Source organism: Pteronotus mesoamericanus, unplaced genomic scaffold (genome assembly GCF_021234165.1).
Source record: "Pteronotus mesoamericanus isolate MK-2021 breed Mesoamerican mustached bat unplaced genomic scaffold, CSHL_Meso_final scaffold_174, whole genome shotgun sequence".
NCBI lineage: Eukaryota > Metazoa > Chordata > Mammalia > Chiroptera > Mormoopidae > Pteronotus > Pteronotus mesoamericanus.
In genome coordinates, this window is record NW_026555309.1 from 36483618 (window position 1) to 36503510 (window position 19893).

At 48.8% G+C, this 19893-nt stretch overlaps 1 protein-coding gene across 8 annotated transcripts in view; it reads right to left on the reverse strand.

Moving 5' to 3' along the window:
• The window catches only part of MTSS1 (MTSS I-BAR domain containing 1), a 139650-nt gene that overhangs the window by 11206 nt on the left and 108551 nt on the right, over positions 1-19893 (reverse strand). For 5 of the 8 annotated variants that reach the window (XM_054590467.1, XM_054590466.1, XM_054590462.1 and 2 more), the window contains 7 exons: positions 18098-18182; positions 15938-16029; positions 14551-14625; positions 10576-10587; positions 2363-2520; positions 1531-1638; positions 281-378 (listed from right to left, as the gene is read on the reverse strand). In XM_054590467.1, the coding sequence (XP_054446442.1) occupies positions 281-378; positions 1531-1638; positions 2363-2520; positions 10576-10587; positions 14551-14625; positions 15938-16029; positions 18098-18182 (628 nt within the window). The remainder of the gene's footprint in view (positions 1-280; positions 379-1530; positions 1639-2362; positions 2521-10575; positions 10588-14550; positions 14626-15937; positions 16030-18097; positions 18183-19893) is intronic. The other 3 variants (XM_054590469.1, XM_054590463.1, XM_054590465.1) reach the window with 1 other exon arrangement.

Here is a 19893-nt window from a genome sequence, read left to right on the forward strand (position 1 = left end):
CAAATGCGAATGCAGAAAATGGGAAAATCTCTACAACACACAAATGAAAGACAGGAAGCTACGTCCACTCCTCTACGGCCTGTTGGGGTTTCCCTTCTGATCTGAAATGAACCCGGAGACTAAAGAGTGAGACCAAAATCATGTGGCATTCTTTCGGCCGATGACCTCACCGCTTCCTGTTTAAAGCGAGCATTTTTAAGAGGCAAAGACTGCTGTGCTGCTCACAGGAGCAGAAAGAAGAGTCGTCCTAAGAGCAGGGGCGGGGTCTGGCTTCACTTACCTGCAGACACTTGACTTGCGGGACATGGTGGTGCTGGGGGAAGAGGGTGGCGTCTGGTAGGACCAACTGTAATCAGAACCTTTCAAGTCCAAAATCACCTAAGGGGACAGAGCCAGGTGGGTAAGCGAGGTGCTAAGAAAGGAAACATTATCCATCAAATCTTAAACCCGTAACATCAAAATTCTGTCATCATCAAGGGTGGGGATTAAAGAAAAAAATGTTACGGGTTGGTTTGTTTGTTTTTTAAATTAAAGAACCACATTATTAATCCATTAATGTGGTAATTCTTTTTCTGAGACAAATAAAACGAGACTTAATTGGAGGGGAGGGCATGGAGAGAGAGAGAGAGAGAGAGAGAAAGAGAGAGAGAGAGAGAGACTTACAGTGACTGATAAACAATTTACAAGAGCCGTTTATACCCAAGGCTAGAATCCACAGGATTTTTGTCTGATAGCACCACCAAGACAACAATGGTTTCAGGATTTGTTGATCTTGCATGTTAGCCATTTGATCTTCAATGGTCACTTGTGCCCTATTTGACCAGGGTCCGATATTGTAAAACCGGACAGAATCAAGAGCAAACCAATTGATTCACAGTTATTTCTACATCCGTCTCCCTCGCTTGATAAAGAACTACTTGAGTGTAAGGTCTACCTTTTATTCATATGGTAGGTGCTCAATAAATACCTGTTTATTGAGTGAAGGCCTGCATGCCATGGTCTCTAAGAGCAATTTCACAGAATGGGAAATAGAAGCTCTCCAATTTCTCTCCTGGGTTGGTGCTCCAAGGGGGAGATAGGAATTTTATGCAAAGGGCAAAAGCCGACCTGCGATTCATCAACCGTTTCTCCAGATATTTCTCTTCCACTTGATACAGTGTGAATGTCACATGACGCAAATAATAAGCACAGAAAAATGTCACCTTTCTCATAAAGAGAACCTCATGCATTACTTAATTAGAATGGTTCACAACGGTTAAGAGCACAGGCTCTGGAAACTGACTGCTTGGTTCAAACCTCGATTCTCCCTCTAATTAGCTAGGTGAACCTGGCTCAGTGACTTTACCCAGTGCTCTCTGTGAGGATTTGCTGAGAAAATCTAGGCTATAGTGCAGATGGCAGGTGCTCTGCAATGGCTAGCAATGACGATCACTGTGTAGCACACAAAGGGTTAATGCCTTAGGGAACCCTCAGGACCTTGAAACTCTTCTCTTTGCTTTGCTCTCCTGAGTGCTTAACCAACCCTCCTACCTGTTCACTTGAGGAGGGCAGTTTGTGAGGGTCCATGGTCAGGCTTTTCAGGTCTTCCGAGATGGTCTGAAGGTGAGTTATTTCCCCCAGCATTGAGATTTCTTCTTCCTGAAGGACAGCAATTCACAATGTATTATTGTGAGTGACCGACTTCATCGTCCTGGTCCCACTGCTTTTATTAGGGTCCCTGTCTAACCCTTTGGACTTTTCAGAAAAGGGTGCCCGGGGACTAGAACTTCTCTGCTGGAGGCACCACCAGCCCCTTCTTTGGGGAGCTGGGAGGGAAGAAAAGCTCCGTCATCACCAGAGTGGCCTGGGTGCTGCGGACAGCGGCGAACCACAGCCGAAGCGGGCCCGCGGGCCTCCTCACGTGCCCGCAGCTGGCAGGCCCTCCTCTCTCACAGGCCCTGCAGCCTGGCCCCCTCCACAGGGTGAGGAGCTCCGGTGAAGTCACTCAGCTTCAATGCTGACAAGTCACAGATATTTTGGTCTAGAGCTTATAGATCTCTGTGCCAACACTTATGTGTTCAATAGAGGTTACGTGCCCGCCCCCTCTTCTTGTTTCTACTACAAACTTAACGAATGGTGATGATGCAGGAACACAGGACTATGGAAGAAACAGCTACTCACTTTCCCAAAGTGCCACACTGGGGCCGTGGACCTAGGCAAGATGATCCCTGGGAAGTTCTACGCCCAGAGGAACAACTCGCGTTCGGGCACTTTGCTAGGGTTCTCTGACAAACAGCAGATTCCCATGACTCGATGATGGGTGGAGAAAGGAGAACCTCCTCCCAACTGGCATTTGGCCTTCTGGAACTTTCCAGTAACTTACAATCACGGGCCGCAGCATAGAGATAAAGGTGCAGAACCGGCCGCGTTCCTCAATCAAAGCCTTCCGGACCGCCTGCTTTTCTGTTTCTTCCAACAGGAGATATTTATCATTGACATCTTGGAGAGCACTGTCCAACTGCGGCTGGATGTCGCCTCTCCCTGCAAACAAAATGAAGCCCAAGCGTGGCTTGCTGAAATACCAGCTCCTAGGACAACAGCCCCTCTCCCCCTGGGTGCAGGAGTGGAAACCACAATTTTCCAAGACGTAGAAAAGTTATTTAGTCATACCCAGAAAGGACGGAAGGTGGCTGTTTTTCTAGGACCAGCCATTCCCAATGTGCAATGCTGAAAGGGCACACTGGCTTGCTCCTGCCGTGGCAGATTTCCCAGGGGACCCCTCCTGACTTGCCTTCTCACCTGGGGCGACCCCACAGAGCCTTCTGCCAACAACTCCCTGGGACATGGCAGCCAGACGGTATTCTTTCCTCTTAAAAGCATTCTGAAAAGGGAGGCTCAGGGGTGAACAGGTGAGGGCCTGTGGATGTCTCCAAAAATGGGCAAAAGCTGGCTCTGTTGGGCCCGCCTCCATCAAAGAGCCTCTGTTTGCACAGAAGTTCTCTCCCAGAAGGCAACAGCGGCAGGCAACAGCTCTATCCTGGCCCTGGGGGCCCCTGGGACTCCCTGGCAGTGAGCTGAACTCCCCAGCGGAGAGTCCCAAATGCCCTTCCTGTCAAACAAGCCCAGAAATAAAAAGACCTAAAGCCAGGTCTCTGCTGAGGAAAAACTAAAGTGGGGGGTGTCACTGCTGAGCAGGGCCCCGTGTCCAGCCTGGTCCACAGACCCCAACGCAGAGGTAACCATTTGTAGAGTTTAAGAGGGGGTGTTAACCTTTTAAGCAATTCTACAGCCTGGTCGGCAAACTGTCTTTATAAATAAAAGTTTTATCAACACAGCCACGCCCCATGATTTACATACTGACTGTGCCCACTCTTGCTACAACTACAGGGTAGAATCTCTGTGACAAAGAATTTACAATCTGACCCTTTAAAAGAAAAAGTCTGCTGCTCTAGAAGATGAACAGGGACCAACAGGCCCGTGTCGGGGGAGGGGCTACTGGAATCAGATCTGTAGGTGGGAAGAGGAGGGCAACCGGCTGGGAGATAAGCGCACGCGCTGCCACGCTGGGCGCCCCCTGCAGGAGCTTCCCCTATCTTCCAAACCAGAGAACGGATTTCCAAATTTCTTCACGGTGCCAGAAGGAGACTCAACTGGGGGCGGTGAGCACACCATACAATACACAGATGACATATTATAAAATTGTATACCTGAAACCTATGTACTTGTACTAACCAATGGCCACCCCAATGAAGTCAATAAAAAAGAAAAATAAAAACTCCTCAGGGCAGGCTCTCAGGCTCTCCTAACGCCGTGTATGCATATAGGTGCTCAACAAATGCATAATCGTTTTGAACACAGATTATCAGAGAAGGAGGTGCCCCTAGGGGTGATCCAAGCGTCCCTGCTGGTGTTTCAGTGGAGGCTGCGGCCTAGAGAAGGTGAGGGACTTGTCCCGGGTCATTCAGGGAACAGGCAGAGAGCCAGGGCAGGGCCCGCATGGCCTGATCCCTGTCACTGGACTCAGTGTCCTCAGCCCACTGCCTCAGGCCCAGGGATGAAAGCCACTAGCCTCCTAGGAGGGCTCCTGACCAGTCACCAGGTACCCCTCTTAAGAATGACAGAGAGAACTTTAAATGTACTCCACCATTTGGTTTGAAAAAAATGAAAGGGCCAGGGAAAATTGCCTTGAATGGAGGAAAATAGCCTGTATTTTCTCTCATAAGTAGATGAGAAGCCTTAATTTGGAGCAAGAGGTCAGGCTTCAAGAACGTCCCAACAGAAAAGGTCATTGGATTTTATTAAGTCACTTGTGGGGCAGCAGTTGAGTTCTGAGTCAGCATAAAGGGAGAGTCACATGCCATCAGAAGTCACCCTTGGAAATGCCTCAGCTGGCCCGTAAAGGACAGCAAACGCTGTGTGCACGTGACTCTCACTTGTCAAGTGGGCACCCACACAGGGTGGGTGCAACAATCTGCAGTACTGAATCCCAGGGAGGGCATCTATCCCACAAAGACATCTCGTAAGCATCTGCTGGTTGAGAAGTTTGTATATATTTTCAAGGTGACCCACTCGCCATTCCTCCAATTATCACTGTCTACCCCTCTCAGGATAATTCCATCAGTTCTTGCAGCGTCTCCACCATTGCTTCAATTCCCCCCACCAGGAGGCAGGCAGGGGAGCCATCCCCGCACACACCAGGCCACCAGGAGGCAGGGGAGCCATCCCCGCACACACCAGGCCACCAGGAGGCAGGGGAGCCATCCCCGCACACACCCGGCCACCAGGAGGCAGGCAGGGGAGCCATCCCTGCACACACCCGGCCACCAGGAGGCAGGCAGGGGAGCCATCCCCGCACACACCCGGCCACCAGGAGGCAGGCAGGGGAGCCATCCCCACACACACCCGGCCACCAGCAGGCAGGGGAGCCATCCCTGCACACACCCGGCCACCAGGAGGCAGGCAGGGGAGCCATCCCCGCACACACCCGGCCACCAGGAGGCAGGCAGGGGAGCCATCCCCACACACACCAGGCCACCAGGAGGCAGGGGAGCCATCCCTGCACACACCCGGCCACCAGGAGGCAGGCAGGGGAGCCATCCCCGCACACACCCGGCCACCAGGAGGCAGGCAGGGGAGCCATCCCCGCACACACCCGGCCACCAGGAGGCAGGCAGGGGAGCCATCCCCACACACACCAGGCCACCAGGAGGCAGGGGAGCCATCCCTGCACACACCTGGCCACCAGGAGGCAGGCAGGGGAGCCATCCCCGCACACACCCGGCCACCAGGAGGCAGGCAGGGGAGCCATCCCCACACACACCCGGCCACCAGACCATAGGTTTCACGGGTTTTTAGTGGACAGGAAGCCTAGACAACGAGCATTTGCCCCTCTGGGGTCTTGCTGGGGGGGCCTGGGCTACCTCTTGAGGACCCACACCCTCATACAGACAGAGCGCCTAGGTCTGTCTGGCCTAGAACCGTGGCTTGTACACCTGACTCCATGCACACCAAGTGTGTACATGACACAGGCCCTGGTCTTGTTCAACCTGCAGAGCAGCGTGGCCCATCTCGGGCCTTCTGTAGGTCCCTCGGCCTCGTCTGCGATGTTCCCGCCTACGATATACGGGGCGCTGCAGACCAAGTCTGAAAGCCCTTAACTTTAGTGGAGGACGGTGGAGGGCAGTTGGGGGAGACAGCAGATTAAAATGCATAATGCTTGACAAAACCAGCTCAGACGCACTTTGATTATAGCAGCAATTTCTCTTATTATCAGACTGTAACTATAGGAAGGTACAAAGAATGTGTATCTTCCTTTCACAAGTTATAAGGCACATGTCCATCTGTAATTAATAACATGGACTTTTAAAAATATACTTACACAGAAAAGCGAAGTGACTAGAACCGATTGTAATCTAATCTCATAAACACAAATTTAAATCTATAATTATAGCCAACTTATTTTAAATAGATACTGTGTTATAATTAAAGAACTTTCAAATTGTGGTATTCTAAAATAAGTATACTCTGTAAAGATTGCTATAATTATAGTCACAGTGAGTACATTACCACGAAGGATATATCATAATCAAAAAACACAATGTTTATTTCTTAAATTCGCTAATACAGCATATAATTATATTTATTAAAAAAAGAAACCAACACAACTGTGGAGAAAATTATCCCATGTCCCAGTTGGATGCACTGGCTTTAAGATGCGCCAGTCTCGTAGGCCCACAAAGCCAGAGCTGTATCACACAGACGCCTGTTCATTTTCCTCCTGTGTGCGATGTCATGAAGACAGCGGTCAACGACACCTACGCACCCGTCCCGGCTACTCTAGCTCCCTCCCACGTGACTCTACTCTGTCCTCTCGTTTCACCTCTGCTATCGCCACTCTCACTGGGCCACCTTGATCTCTCACCTGGACAGCTGTAAGGGCCCCTAATACGCCGTACGAATTGCATTTAGATCAGCAGCCCCAAATTGCTTTCAAAATGCAAGTATCATCACATCTTGTCAATAGCTCCTGTTTCTTTCCAGCACAGTCCAGTGCCCTTCACCTGGCCTGCCCTGCAAGGCATGCATGGGTCAGCCAGACCGCTCACAGCCTCAAGCTTGTTGGACCTCTCCCTCCCCTCCCCTCCCCTCCTCTGCCTGCCCCACCTTCCTAGTCCCTTTCCCTCCCCCACCCCCACCTGCCTAGCCTGTTCCTCCTGCAGCTGTCCATCCTTCAGGCAGGCCCTTCTCAAACTCTCACGAGATTAGGATCCTGTTACTTGAGCTCAGATGTTCCCTACATGTACCCTTCATGACACTCTCCAGTACGAATTTCATCTTTATTTCTCTACTTCTCTGAGTGACGTCAGTCTCCCCCACTGAGTGGAAACCCCACGGGTGAGCCTGCCCAGCACTGAGCCTCCTCGCCCAGCACGCCTGCCCAGGACATAGGTGCGCAGGTATCTGCTCATGGATGAGGCACTGATAGAATCGCTTCAACTGTGTTTGTTCACTTGCCTCCAACCACTGTGGCCTTAAATGGCCTTACACCATAAAACTAGCAAATTCCAGGACAGCCAAGCAGCCAAAAGGAGGGAGGGGGGCCTTAAATGGGCTTTCCAGATAAAATTCCTGAGCAAAGAATTGCTTGTAACCTTTTTTGTACAGTCTAAGGCATCTCGGTCTTGAGCATTTCTTTTCCTCTGCCAGTTTCCAGGTCTCGGTTGTACTCTCTCCAGAGAATTGCGATGAACAAAAGCCAGAGGCCCTTTGCTCCCCCAGGGAAAATCATATGGTTATTCTTTTTTTACAGAAAAGGTTCCTGGGGTATCAGTGGGCACCATGTCATGGGCCATAGTGGCTCCCTTAAAAGAAAAAGATTTGATTTTTTTTTTTTTTTTTTTTTTGAAATTGTGTTTTGTAGGGGAGGGTTTGCAAAACTTTCTGGAATGAAATGAAGATGCTGTATCTTCTCAACATTTACACTTGATTTCCTTTCATCTTTATATAAATGTTCATGGCAGCAGTTATGCCCCCTTTGGACAGAGGGGGAAACTGAGACTGCAGGAGGCAAAGTGGCTTGCACAGGGCCACTGAGCTAGGAACAGGCACGGCCAGACTCCGACGGTAGCTCTTTTTTGTTCAGAAGCCCCCCTTCATGTTCAGAGCAAACATAAACCCTGGGAACGAGCTGTCAGGAGCTAAAGGTTCTAAGTCTGCTCACAACAGCCCAATTAAAAAGCCAGTCAGGCGCCATGAGTGGGATCCGGAACCTCCCAGCCCCTTCCTCCACACTCCGCAGCCTACACCCGAGTCCCGTGCTGGACCGGGCCGGACCGTGCTGGATGCCACGCACAGGCTAAGGGCTTCCCAGCGCAGGACAAACCCAGGACACTCTGGGCCAAGATCACTGTCAGAAAAACATCCAAAGTCATTTCTATTCCGGAGACAGATGTATGAGGAAGCTGCTGGAATGAATGACTTCCATCAAAATGACTTCCATCTGCCCCGATACAAATACTGTATGTCACTCTAACATGCCCACTTTTTCACATTTTTGCACCTCAAAAATCAAGAAATGTCCTCCAATCAATGGCGACAATCAATGGTGTGTCATCATAGTTTAGTCAGCAGGGTTTCCTTTCTTCAGGGTTTAGAAAATAACGGTGCACCTTATGATTGATGGCATCCCAGAGTCAGCGAAATACAGGATATAAATATGCCATACAGGGTACAAAGGTGGAAATGGACACGCAAGGGGAAACTGGAGATAAGAATTTGGAGTGAAAAGACTCCCCTTTCCAACCAAAAGGCAGGTCTCCTTATCCCTCTATGTATCTCTTCCTACTCTATTGTCCTGCGACCGTTCTTAATGGATTCCCTAAAGTGAAAACAACCAGAAATCAAAAGGAACATAGAGTGAAGGCTCTTTGACTTAAAAATTTTCAAATTCAATTTCTGTTATTCTGTCAGCATCCTATGCCTCAGTTTCCACTCATCTGTGAGACGTGAGTAATGGCTAGTCCCCAGCTCACACGGCTGTTGTGAGGCCACATGAACTCACTCATATGAAGCATTCCGCACAGCGCCCAGCACATGGCAAGCACTGGGTGAGCGTCAGGTGCCATCGGCAGCCACACAGCCTCCCTGAAGTTGTCCTTCTTACACTGGGTGCTTCAGCCAGGAACACTGTACAGGGCGCAGTGGGGTTGTTGTTGTTTTTTTTTTTTAAGTGAGTATTCAGTTTGAGCTCTTCTTTGATGTACAGAAATTTGAAAGATCCCATAATCCTTTCACTAAAGGAGGGGGTTTCATCATCAAGATTTGCTGGTTCTGAGCAATCAGCTGTTCACCAAAGCAAAGAGCAAGACGAGACAGCACAGAGGACAGCCAGAAGCCACCCTGTGCCGGCCTGGGGCCTGCCACTCTGCGTCTCAAACAGAGAAACTTCGCGTCACCAAGGCGATTTGTCTTCTTGTCCTCTGCGGTTAAAGAAACATTCTGCCACCCTCCGCCAGATCGCCTGACCCAGCAGCCTGCAGCCCCTTCAACTCCTTCTGTCACTTGCTTTTCTCCTCAACGGCTCTTGATCCCATTCACCTCCCCACCCCTGTGCCCTGGCCACTGTCATCTCTTGCCTGAAAAAAAAAAAGCCACTTGCTAACAAGGTGTCCAGCCAGGCCACAATCGAATCCAAATATACACTGTCACTGCAGGATTTCCTAGAAGCCAAGAAGTCTTCAAGGGCTTCAACCCAGTCCTAAAAGTCGTCTTTAACGTGACAGAAAGGCCACGAGCAGGTCCTTACTCACCTCTGCCTAGTCCGCACCTGGGGGAATATAAAAGCCATGTGCACCTGTGCTGGGTCTGGAACTGCCTTCGGCAAGGGGGCTGGGGACAGGGAAGGACGGGGAGCAACTGCTTAAAAGGCAGGGGGTGTCTTTCGGGACTGACACAAATGCGCTGAGATTAGATGGCGGTAATGGCTGCACAACACCGTGAATGCACTAAAAACAGTGACAAATACACTCCAAAATGGTGAGTGGTATATTGTATGAATTTTATCCCAACAGGCAAAAAAAGTGGCTAACTTTTCCAAAGGTAAACTAAACACTGTTCAAGCTGTGCATAACACAACACTGCGGATTGGAAAGGATTGTCATTTTTAAAGTTGGGGAACAACTAACTAGCCCGACATCACCGTAAGGGGAATTGGGGCCGAGCTGTGTCCCCGCAACAGCAGCCACCCTGGCCCCACCTGTCAGGGGAGACCTATGTGGCGTGGGTTCACTGTCGATGACAGAAGCCAATTCAAACATCCCTTTGGAGCCACTCAGCACGAATGCTCAGAAACGCTCGGGCACACCCAGGCAAGTCAACCACACGACACCTCGCGGACAGGCCTCTCCAAGACGGGGACAGTCACAAAACGCCAAAAGCAACTTGGAGATTTAGTAGCAAAATCACCCACAGAATGAGGTTCAACATTCAGTCCAGAAGAATCATTCTGATTATTGAATTTGAAGATCTAATACTTATAAAGTGAACCATTTCACAAACTCTGTTGAAATAAGAAATACTTTGATTTTGATTTTTTATTTTAATGAATTCTTGGTTTTGGAAAGAACTCTATGGTCCTTTTCAAAAAGTTAGATTCTTTGCAAGCTTAATACAACCAAATTTGATTTGGGAATTATTTGGGAGGAGTTATTTAGTGTAGCTCTAACAGGTCTTATTTGTTGTATAAACACAGACACACATATATAGCCTCAGGTATATATGTATGCATAAATTTCCTGGGAAAGGGAGGCCTTAAATCACTCTGTATTTCTTCTTTCCGTGAGTCAAATACTGGATTATGATGAGGCAAAGGCTCCCAGAGTATCGTGCTAACCCATCAAAGCGCCCAACATCAAAGAAAGTGATTGAAATACACGCACACATAGAATTTTTTTAAAGTTATGGAAAGTTAAGTAGGCACCATTGATTGTTCTGAGCTGGCAGGGGAACCTGCTGCTAACACAGGTCTGGACAACCACGGAAAGCCCACAGCAGGACCACACCGTGACCAGCCACCAGAGATTCGGATGGTAGACTTACCGAGAGCCTCCACTGGCGGGGGACGCGTCGTGAGAAAGTGCAGGATACACAATTGACACAAAAAGGAAAACAATAAAGTCAAACTGGTATTCGAGCAGCAGTCTTACCTTTCTTTCTCAGGTGACACAGTCCTTGGCAGCCACGGAATTTTACAGTAGGGCGGTTAAACCCACACCTCCCAAAAGCTGCCCAGCCACGCTCCCTTCCTGACTCACTAACATTCTCTCATCTAAATCTTCCTAGTTAGTAATCATCACCCCTAGACAATACAGCAAGGTGTTTTTTTAAAGAGAGATGAAGGATACACTCCTGAAAGAAGTCAATATAGATGCTTTACCAAGAAATCCTTTCAAACGTAACTTATTGTACATTTGAAAACCATACTATAGTAGGATAACCTAGGATACAAAGTTTAAGCTGGGGTAGAAATGAAAAAAATAATTAAAGAATTTAAAGTTTTAGTATAAAAGCCAATAATATGCTAGTCTGGAACTCTGTGAGTATGTTTAGTAGGTTTTTAATGATTAACTTTGTAGCCTTTGGTGGACAATGATAGGTTCACCTCTTTAAATGTCAGGCCCAAGGGTTAATGTATTAAAATGTTCCAGGTCTTTCAAAGAAAGTCCCTGATAAAATTTTAGTCATTACAGACTGAAACAGAGGCTTCATCATAATTAATTTTTTAAATTTAACAATAAAATGGGAGGTAAGTGAGAAATAAGATGCTGACTTTGTTCAGTACAGTGGCAAAAGCAGAAAATCAACATAAAATGGTCCCCGCATCCACCCCCCTCTTCTTTCCCCCAGCGGGTTATGGCCAACTCCAGGGCCCTAAAGGCCATCAGCTGACATCAAGCAGCAGGGAGAGGGCTCAAGAGATGAGGGGATTGGGGTGACTGGGCCAGCTGCTCCACACCACTGTCCACCTGCCTGCGGCCTGTCTTGTCCCCTCCCCTGTCAGCCGGCCAGCTCTGCCCAGTGCCCCTGACCCCGGGCACTAGCCTGAAACTTCTCAGAAGGTGAAGACGGACATTCTAGCCCCCAACCCTCTACCTAGTATTTACTCCTAGCAGATATTCAATACACCTGCTGTCCACAAAAATAGGTCCATTCACCCACAGCTGGAGCACATGCCAAGTTGTTTCAAAATGATTTTGAGATCAAGTCTAACCAAAAACAAAAGTTAAAAGTCTTTTTGATGGTAATATTTAAGTATCTATACATTAAAAATGACCACTCTATATTACAGGAAAAAAAGGTCAAATAAAGAGAGACCAAAGGTGTTATCTGCAGAGTGAGAATTAAGGTGAATTAGACACAAGAATTACACCCACGCATGCCTGCCTCTGTCAAGGGCGGTGCTCAGGCCACGCCTCGGGGCACAAGGCACCTGGAACTTGGAAAAGGAGAAAGAAGAATTTTTAGATCAAAGATCCTAGTTTTTGAAAAAGGCAAGGCAGAAAGCTGCTTGACAGTCTCCTGAAAAGGTACTAAAATGGAGTGATTCCGTGGCTGTATAACTCAGATTCAGTTCCATCAGGATAAAAAAAGAACGTATCCAAGCATTTGTCCGTCCCAGTACATGTGTAAATCTCAGAGGAACTACTGACCCTTTATAAGTCAACAGTCCTGGAAGCTACCACTTGAAGGAGATTAACAGATGGAGAGGCTTCTAGCAAAAAGGGACACCTCAGCCGACCAGAACCCAATGTGCTGGAAGCCTCAAATAACCAGATTTCTGCTGACCCTTATGCAGCAGTTGTAGCCCATTCTCGGGCCATCCAGGGCACGCGGTCACAAACATTCACTCAGAATGACGACTCTGGTCCCTTCCAGAAAGCTCCATTCACCCCAGAGATACACAAACAAGAACACTTGGTAAAAAATGCACTTACATATTTTAGGAAGAAAAGAGTGTTTGTTTTATAAAGGAAAGGCATAAAAAAATGTTTTCTGGGATAACCAGAAAACCATCCAGAACATTCCGAGCAACTGACGTGGCTGATAGACCTAATAAGTACACTGTCACGGCCATCTGGTCTGGAAAGGATATGGAGCCTGAGACCTCCAGGTGTGTGGTTGGGACCAAAAAGGCAGACACTTCAGATCACAGCCTCCACTGTCTCAGACTTCAGGCCCAAGCGCCCCGAGATGTCTCACAGCTAAATGCCGGTCATACCTAAATTATTCTCAGGACCAGAGCCCCTCCTTGTGCTGCGCAGCCCAGCACCCCTCTGCATCTTGAATCTCTCTGTCTAGAGCCTGGGCAGGAAGCTAGATCTCCTCCCTAGGCAGCCTGAGCCAGCGCTGGGTGCATCTAATTGCCAGAAACTTCGTGTCGTGCTGTGCTGCCATCCACCTATCAGGCTTCCCCCGGAGGTCCAAATTCCACTAATTGGACAATGCCAGTGACTTTGAGTGACAGATGAGGACTGTTTCAACCTCCACGCAGAATTCAGATAAAAGGATTCTCGCTGAAGCCAAGAACGTAAGGCCCGTGAAAAGAGAGGTCTGGAAGAGCAAAGGGAAAGTAGCTACTTTTTCTTACCTCGTCCTTCTCACCAAACCTTTTTCAAGCCATAAACATCATCCCTGGACCCTCCCACTAAACCCATAATCTCTCTTATCTCAAAGCTGCCAAGCTGTGATTAGGTGGAGGCCAGCTCCAAATTTTTACCAGCCTGCCTGTCCACGAAACCGCAGACTCAGTGGAACAGCGCGGCAGTACTGTTTACAAACATTCACCTCCAGACTCGCTATATAAAATGCTACTGGCCACAGGCCGTTTGACTTGTCCAACGCTTGCTCCCAGGTGCCCTCATTGGATTGAAGGTAATTCTGAGAAGCGCCAAGGCCAGGAAAACAGATCTAAAAGAAACAACTGGGGCGAACACTAACAGAAAATCTGACTGTGGGTGACAATTTTGCTGCCTTTATCTTGAAATGGTCTTACGGTTTTTAGAAGAACTAGGAGGAGATTTTTTAGAAATATCACAACACTGTCCTCACCCCTCTTCCACCAAACCGTTCCACCTCTCCAATTGTATTTTCTTTCAAAAACAAAAAACAAAACAAAACAACAACAACGAAAACCCCTGCTTGTTTAAGAAAAAGGAAATTAGTTTTGGGGATTTCTACCTCAAAAGATGACTGTCCCAGACAAAGGCTAAACCTGACCCACAGAGCAGGCCGACTGGGAAAAGATACCTTTCCTCAGCTGTGCAGTGGCAAACTGAAAAACTTGGTGTTACGAATAGTCACCCTCTCAAGTTCAAGAGAGAGTCCCTGCATTTTAGGTCGTGGTAAAACGTTCCAAATGCTCGCCAAGTGGAGGTAGCTAGCTCCTCCTCCTCAACCCGCCAGCCCCTGCGGGAAGAGCAACGCCGGGTCACGGGTCCGACAGTGACCTGGCGTGTGGACGATGGGAGGCAGGGAGGCGGGAGGCGGGCCCTCGCACGGGTCTGCTCTTCCTTCTGGAGCTCCCACCCTCGTGAACACTGTGAAAAATCTCCCTATTAGCAATGACGCCTGGCTCCCGCAGCAGCCATTTCTAATACTCTCACAAGACTTAATAAAGGGTTTCGGAGATTATAGGCTGTGAAAGATGGAGAAAATGACATAATTTCTGTAATAATTGCAATAGAACATTTGCATAAAGGCTTTTGTGCATGATCCCAAGGCTTCCAGGAAATTTATAGGTTTCATTATAACGTACAATAGGCATGACAACTGTCAAATCTTGGAGACAAAGGTGGGGGGAGGGGACAAGTCAAGTGCAACTTTGCAAGAGCCTCAAATTAACAGACAGCTTGCAAAGAGAACTTAACTCAGATGGATTCTATTTGCTCCTATCTGCTCTTCAGGGCCATGGTATGTAAGGAAGTCGGAATCACACACTGTCTCCTTCAAAGACAAATCAAGCACGTACTCTTTTCCCCAAAGTATCGCTATTAACTACAGAATTTGTAGAGTTACCTTTTTTTGCTTTCTTCTGCAGTTTCAGTGTATCTGAGGACTTCTTTTTTATCTCTTGACGAGCTTTTTTATACTCTAAGGGAAAGCAAAATATTGAATCATTTGCCATTTTGCTCAACAGAAAATATTTTTGGAACAACAATTATTTTCATTACAGAAACCAAAAACTATGACACCTAATAAATATGACAATTTTCGAGCAGAGGTGTTATTCACATGACAAACAACCACATGCACTGTGGTTTTTCCCAACAGTATTCACTCAGACCAACTTCAAGGAAAGATGCCATTTGGGAATATTTACTAAAAATGAAAAAGTCACAATTTCTCAGCTTCAGTATCAGGAGATATTTTCAATGTGTTCTACTTTCCTAAGGTTCACATTTCCTGAAAAGGGACCCACGTGGCAAGACGCTGGCCAGATATTTCAAATTCAGGGAAGAAAAACCTCAGACAACAGCAGGCGAAAGGAGACCATGGGGGGAAAAATGGGGAGACCCAGCTGCCTCTCTCTCACACAAATACCAAGGCCAGACCCTGCAGACTCCTGGGAGGGCAGCCCGCATGCGCCATGTCCCCAAGGGCCCGCCCCCCCGCCAACGACCTCCTCTGTCCTACCAGTCCACGCCCGCTCCCAAGCTTCCCCATTTCTGTGGCCAGTATCGCCATCACCCAGACGTGGACATCTGAAATGACTGTCACCCCTGGCACTTTTCTCCTCTGCTGCCCTTGCATCTGGTTAACCGCCAACTCGGCCCATTTCCTCACAGTCATTCCCACCGTCTCCCTTCCCTGCCCTAAGCCACAGAGCTCTCATTTAAATGCTCTTAAAAAACCACCTGTCAGCCAATCCTTCCTTTCCAGATTTCTGCCCTCAGATCTCCCCACACGCTTTCCTTCCCCAGAACTTACTGCAGGTCGTGGGATCCTTGGAGCAACATGCCCTGTCCCTTCCACACCGCCAGCACCCCCGCCCTTTGGCTCTGGGAAGACCAGCAGGGGTAGCGTCTGTCTGGACCACGCTGCCCTCAGAGCCCCCGGCAACAGGAGGCACCGACACGGTCATTTCTGGGTGGGAGACCCAAGGATGAGCTCACATCACCAAAGGTTTGGTTTTCAAAATGTGCTGCAATGCCTTCAGTATGAAGCTCTGGCAGTGAAGCCTGGCACTAGGCTCACTTTTGATTCAGCTGATCACAATTAACACCCGCGAGCAGTCAGACCACAACACCGGCCCTGAGTGCTGCTGCGGGTCACTGGTGACTCCTTATCCTCCGACAGTGAAAGGCCTGCAGGAGAAGCTGGGGCAGCGCGGGTCCTGGGGGACGCAGTAAAGCAGGCAGAGGCCCCAGGCACCGCTCACAGCTCTTCCAGGGCACAGGCATACCTTTTGCATGGTCTTTATCCAGTTGGTTGGCCACCTTCTTCCATTCTTCCATCTGTTCTTGAAGCGGGTTTATCAGACAGTCGATTAAAGCACTTTTACCGAAAGAGGGGAAAAAAAGGAGAAATTAAACAGATACGTTTGTGTTGTCAAGATTTACCCTTGGTTGTTAAAACATACCAAAATCACGACGCTCTGAAGCAAGACGCGGCAGCAGACGAAGCCCAAGTTCACATCCAACTCCCCAGTGTTGGAACCACCATACTTTCAGGACGCTTTTCAGCGACTGTTAAGAAGCCGTAGGCACAACCGACTGAAGCAGCCGCTCCTCTCATTCCCGTTTCAGCCAGTGCTTTGATTAACAAGCAGCACGGCGTGCAAGCGGGGACCGCACCACAGGAGCACCTGGGGAGCTTTAAAAAGTTCACCGAAGCTGCCCGGGCCTCACCCTGCAGCTCATGGAACCTGGAGGGTGAGGCCCCACATTGCTATTTTTAAAAAGACCTGCAGGATTCTGATGCGCATGCAGGATTCTAGGTCATGGACGTGGGCTAAGAGTGGGCAGCTTGAGAGAGAGAAGCGGAGGCCAGCCCCGGGATCGGAGCGGGAAGGCATCTCCAGGTACAGCCCTGTGTTCGGCGCCCTCTCCCAGACAGAGCACGTAAGCCCGTGGAGAGGTGGCGCCCCACACGGAGGAATCACGTGAGCCAGGCTACCCAAGCCGTTCGACTACAATGGAAGAAAAACTGCCCATTCCTGTGTTACAGAGCCGTTGGAGAAAAATCGGCAAATGCCCATAAATGGCTTGAATGGCACTGGAGAGAATGACTCGGAAGGTGTTCTCAGTCTGCTTTTCAAAGTTGGGCCTCCTGAAAATTTCCAAGTTCTTGGCACGATCCTCCCCCTTTCAGACCAGAGTCAACTTGCCATTCGCTCCCTTGCACACCTTCTCCAGCCATCAGCACAGCTCATACCCTCACTTTCCCTAGGCCTCTGCTCAAATCTTTCTTCTGAATAGAGCTGCTCCCTAATGAAGCACCCTGTGTCAAATGGTGGCCACCCACCCCTCACCCCATGTATTTCATCTTGTGTCACTTACCCCACCTGATGTCATATGAGGTTTCTTTAGTGTCTAGTGTATAAGCTCTGTGGTCCTATTCACTGCTATGCCCACATACCTAAGGCGGCACCTGGCACATAGTAGCTGCTCAATAAACAGCGGCTATAGGAGTGGCGTCTCCTCATCACTAAGATAGGGTGAGGTGCCACAGGCCTGGCCAGAGAATAAACCAAGATGATGGATGTGAGAAGAGGCACCATGTGATTTGGGGAGCACTGCCTAGACGTGAGGAGGAGGGAAAGGGCCTAGATTTCATCACCAGCTGCACCACGTGCTTTCTGCTATAGGCATGTGGAGATTTCACTAATTTTTACAAAAACCCTTCAGAAATTGTTAATCCCCATTTTACAAGGGCTGAGATCCAGCAGCCAGCCGAGGATCTGAACCTGGATGCTTCCTGCTATGTCCTGTCCCCTCTCTTGGTCCTGCCAATGCCAAGAGGGTCAGTGGCATTTCGCGTTAGCAGCCACTGGCACAACTGGCTACCCACAACGCGGAACTGTGCAAAACTGCCGAGTTATGCTGATCTGCCTCGGAAGAATGGCCATTCTCATTTGAACACCAGTGACTCCGAATATCCGTGCCAGTCATTGCTGGTTCTCCCCACAGACAAGAGGCTGACGGCATGCAGGGCTCTGAGTGTCCACTGTCTTCGGCAGCAGGTCAAGAGGGTGCACACCGTACCTGGGCAACAGGGCACCCCTCAGGCTCCAGTGCCACCGCTCCTCTCCAAGAGATTCCTGCAGGGGTGGGGGCCTAAGGGGTGAGGAGGAGCACAGAGCAGATCCTAAAGGGGGTCTGCAGGCTCCACGGGGGCAGGGCCCTAGACTGCCGATTGTCCGCTGTATCCTCGGAGCCCAGCTGCGTGACCAACGCATGTTCTGTGAATGAGCGGAGTGATGGGCCGTGATGAGAGGTGGGTTGTGGAGATTTAAATGCTACAGGGAAACTGGTGCTGCTTATGGCGAGTTAGGCTACACATCACCACTTCTGAACCCGAAATCAGCGACGGCGTGTGACCTCAGGCGCACTGGGCTGCTCACCTCGAAAACTGCCTCAGCTTGGCCTCAATGCTTCTGTGCCGCATGCACATCCTGGTGAGGGCGGAGCCGATCTCCCTGGTGCCGCCTGGGAAAGCAACAGAGGCAACAACTGAGGACGGCAGACCAGTCACAATCATCAAAACATTGAAAAGAGACGAAGGAATTGAAATACAAGCCAGACTTCATCATGTTATAAAACCTAAGCCACTGCCTTGCAGGCTGCTCACTGTGCACACACACGTGCTCACGCTGACACACCCACGTAAATATTTACGGTTAATGACGTTTTTATAAAACCACCAAAAGCTACCTTTACTACACACCATACCCTCTAATATTTTCTATTCTGTTTTTTTTAAATGCTTATCATGGCTCAGAAATCGATTTTACAATGCACTTCATGCATCAATGACCTACAATTTGAAAAAATACTTTCCAAGGAAGATGACCAAAATAGCATCAGATACTTAGGAAAAAGCTGTAGTTTCTTTTTCTTCTCCTTTTCTGACAAAATAACCCTCTTAGCATTCTTCAGAACAACTAATAAGGCCACCCCAGCTGTTTCAAGACACATACAAGTATTTCAGAGACCAGCGAGGCTAAAAGAAAATGAAATAATAGGGTATTTTTCATGGGTTTGGGTTACACTGGTGCAAGAGGTCCGTCCTCACACGTAGCAAATGTTGAAGTAAACTGCAATGCAGTATGATTTCCGCGAAATTCCTGTCATACTTTTCCCTTCAGGCACACCCTGGCCTAAGATTACTCCTGAAGGCCCCTTCCTTCCCCCTCTTAGAAACAATGCTTGAATCAGCATTTGCCTGGGCGTGGGGGAGGGAGGAGCAAGTTATAACTACAGATGGTAATTCTGCACCCGACACTGGAAAGCACAATTAATTATAAATGTTATGAAAACACTGGGGCTCGTGAAATCCGGGGGGAAATGTCAAATAAAGCACTATTTTTAACAGACAAGGCCTTCGAGGGAGAGCCGCAGGAATTTATGGCAGGTTTAACCAAGTCGAAGTAACAGGAAAAAAAATCCCCTCCCTTATTAGTACTCATGACATTATTATGGGTTACACGTTCCCCTCCACATTCTAGAAAGGCCAAGGCTCTGTTTATGTTCCAACTATTTTCCATTTTATTCTGCCAAACTAAAAGGCTTCCAGAACTGGAAAAAAAAATATTAGGAATAATAGTGGTGTTACATATTAATATTTCTATTATCTTAATCTGAAAAGAGAAACCTTCTCAGCGATTCTCTAAAACAGGGTTTCTCCACCTTAACACTGCTGATCTATGGGCCAGGTGCCTCTCTGGGCCAGGTGCCAGGTGTGTCCTGTGCACCGTAGGATGTCTAGCAGAACCCCTGGCCTCTAGCTACTAGAAGTCAGTAGCAGCCCACCAACTGGGAATACCCCAAATGTGTTCTTTGGGGGAATAAAAGCAACCCCCCAACTCTGAGCTGCGAAACATTGCTCTAAATCAACCTGAACAAGAACTGAATGTCCCCTGAGGCTGACTCTTTAAAAAATGGCTAGAAGTCCAGAAAATGGAGCCCTCTCGCTCCTGGGCACTTGCAGCCACTCTCAGGCCTTGGGTCCCCACCTCAGCGTCGCCACCTATGGCCACTCATGCCTCTGCACCCGGGGAAACCAGCAGAGGGCGCTGCTTTCTCACGAGCCGCTGGCCTCTCTGGCTCCCTTCAGGTTCTCCTAAGCTTTTATTGCTTGTAAGCCAGGACAAGGCACACTTTCTCCCCAGGGAAATATCTCCTCGTTTTCCTGGACCTT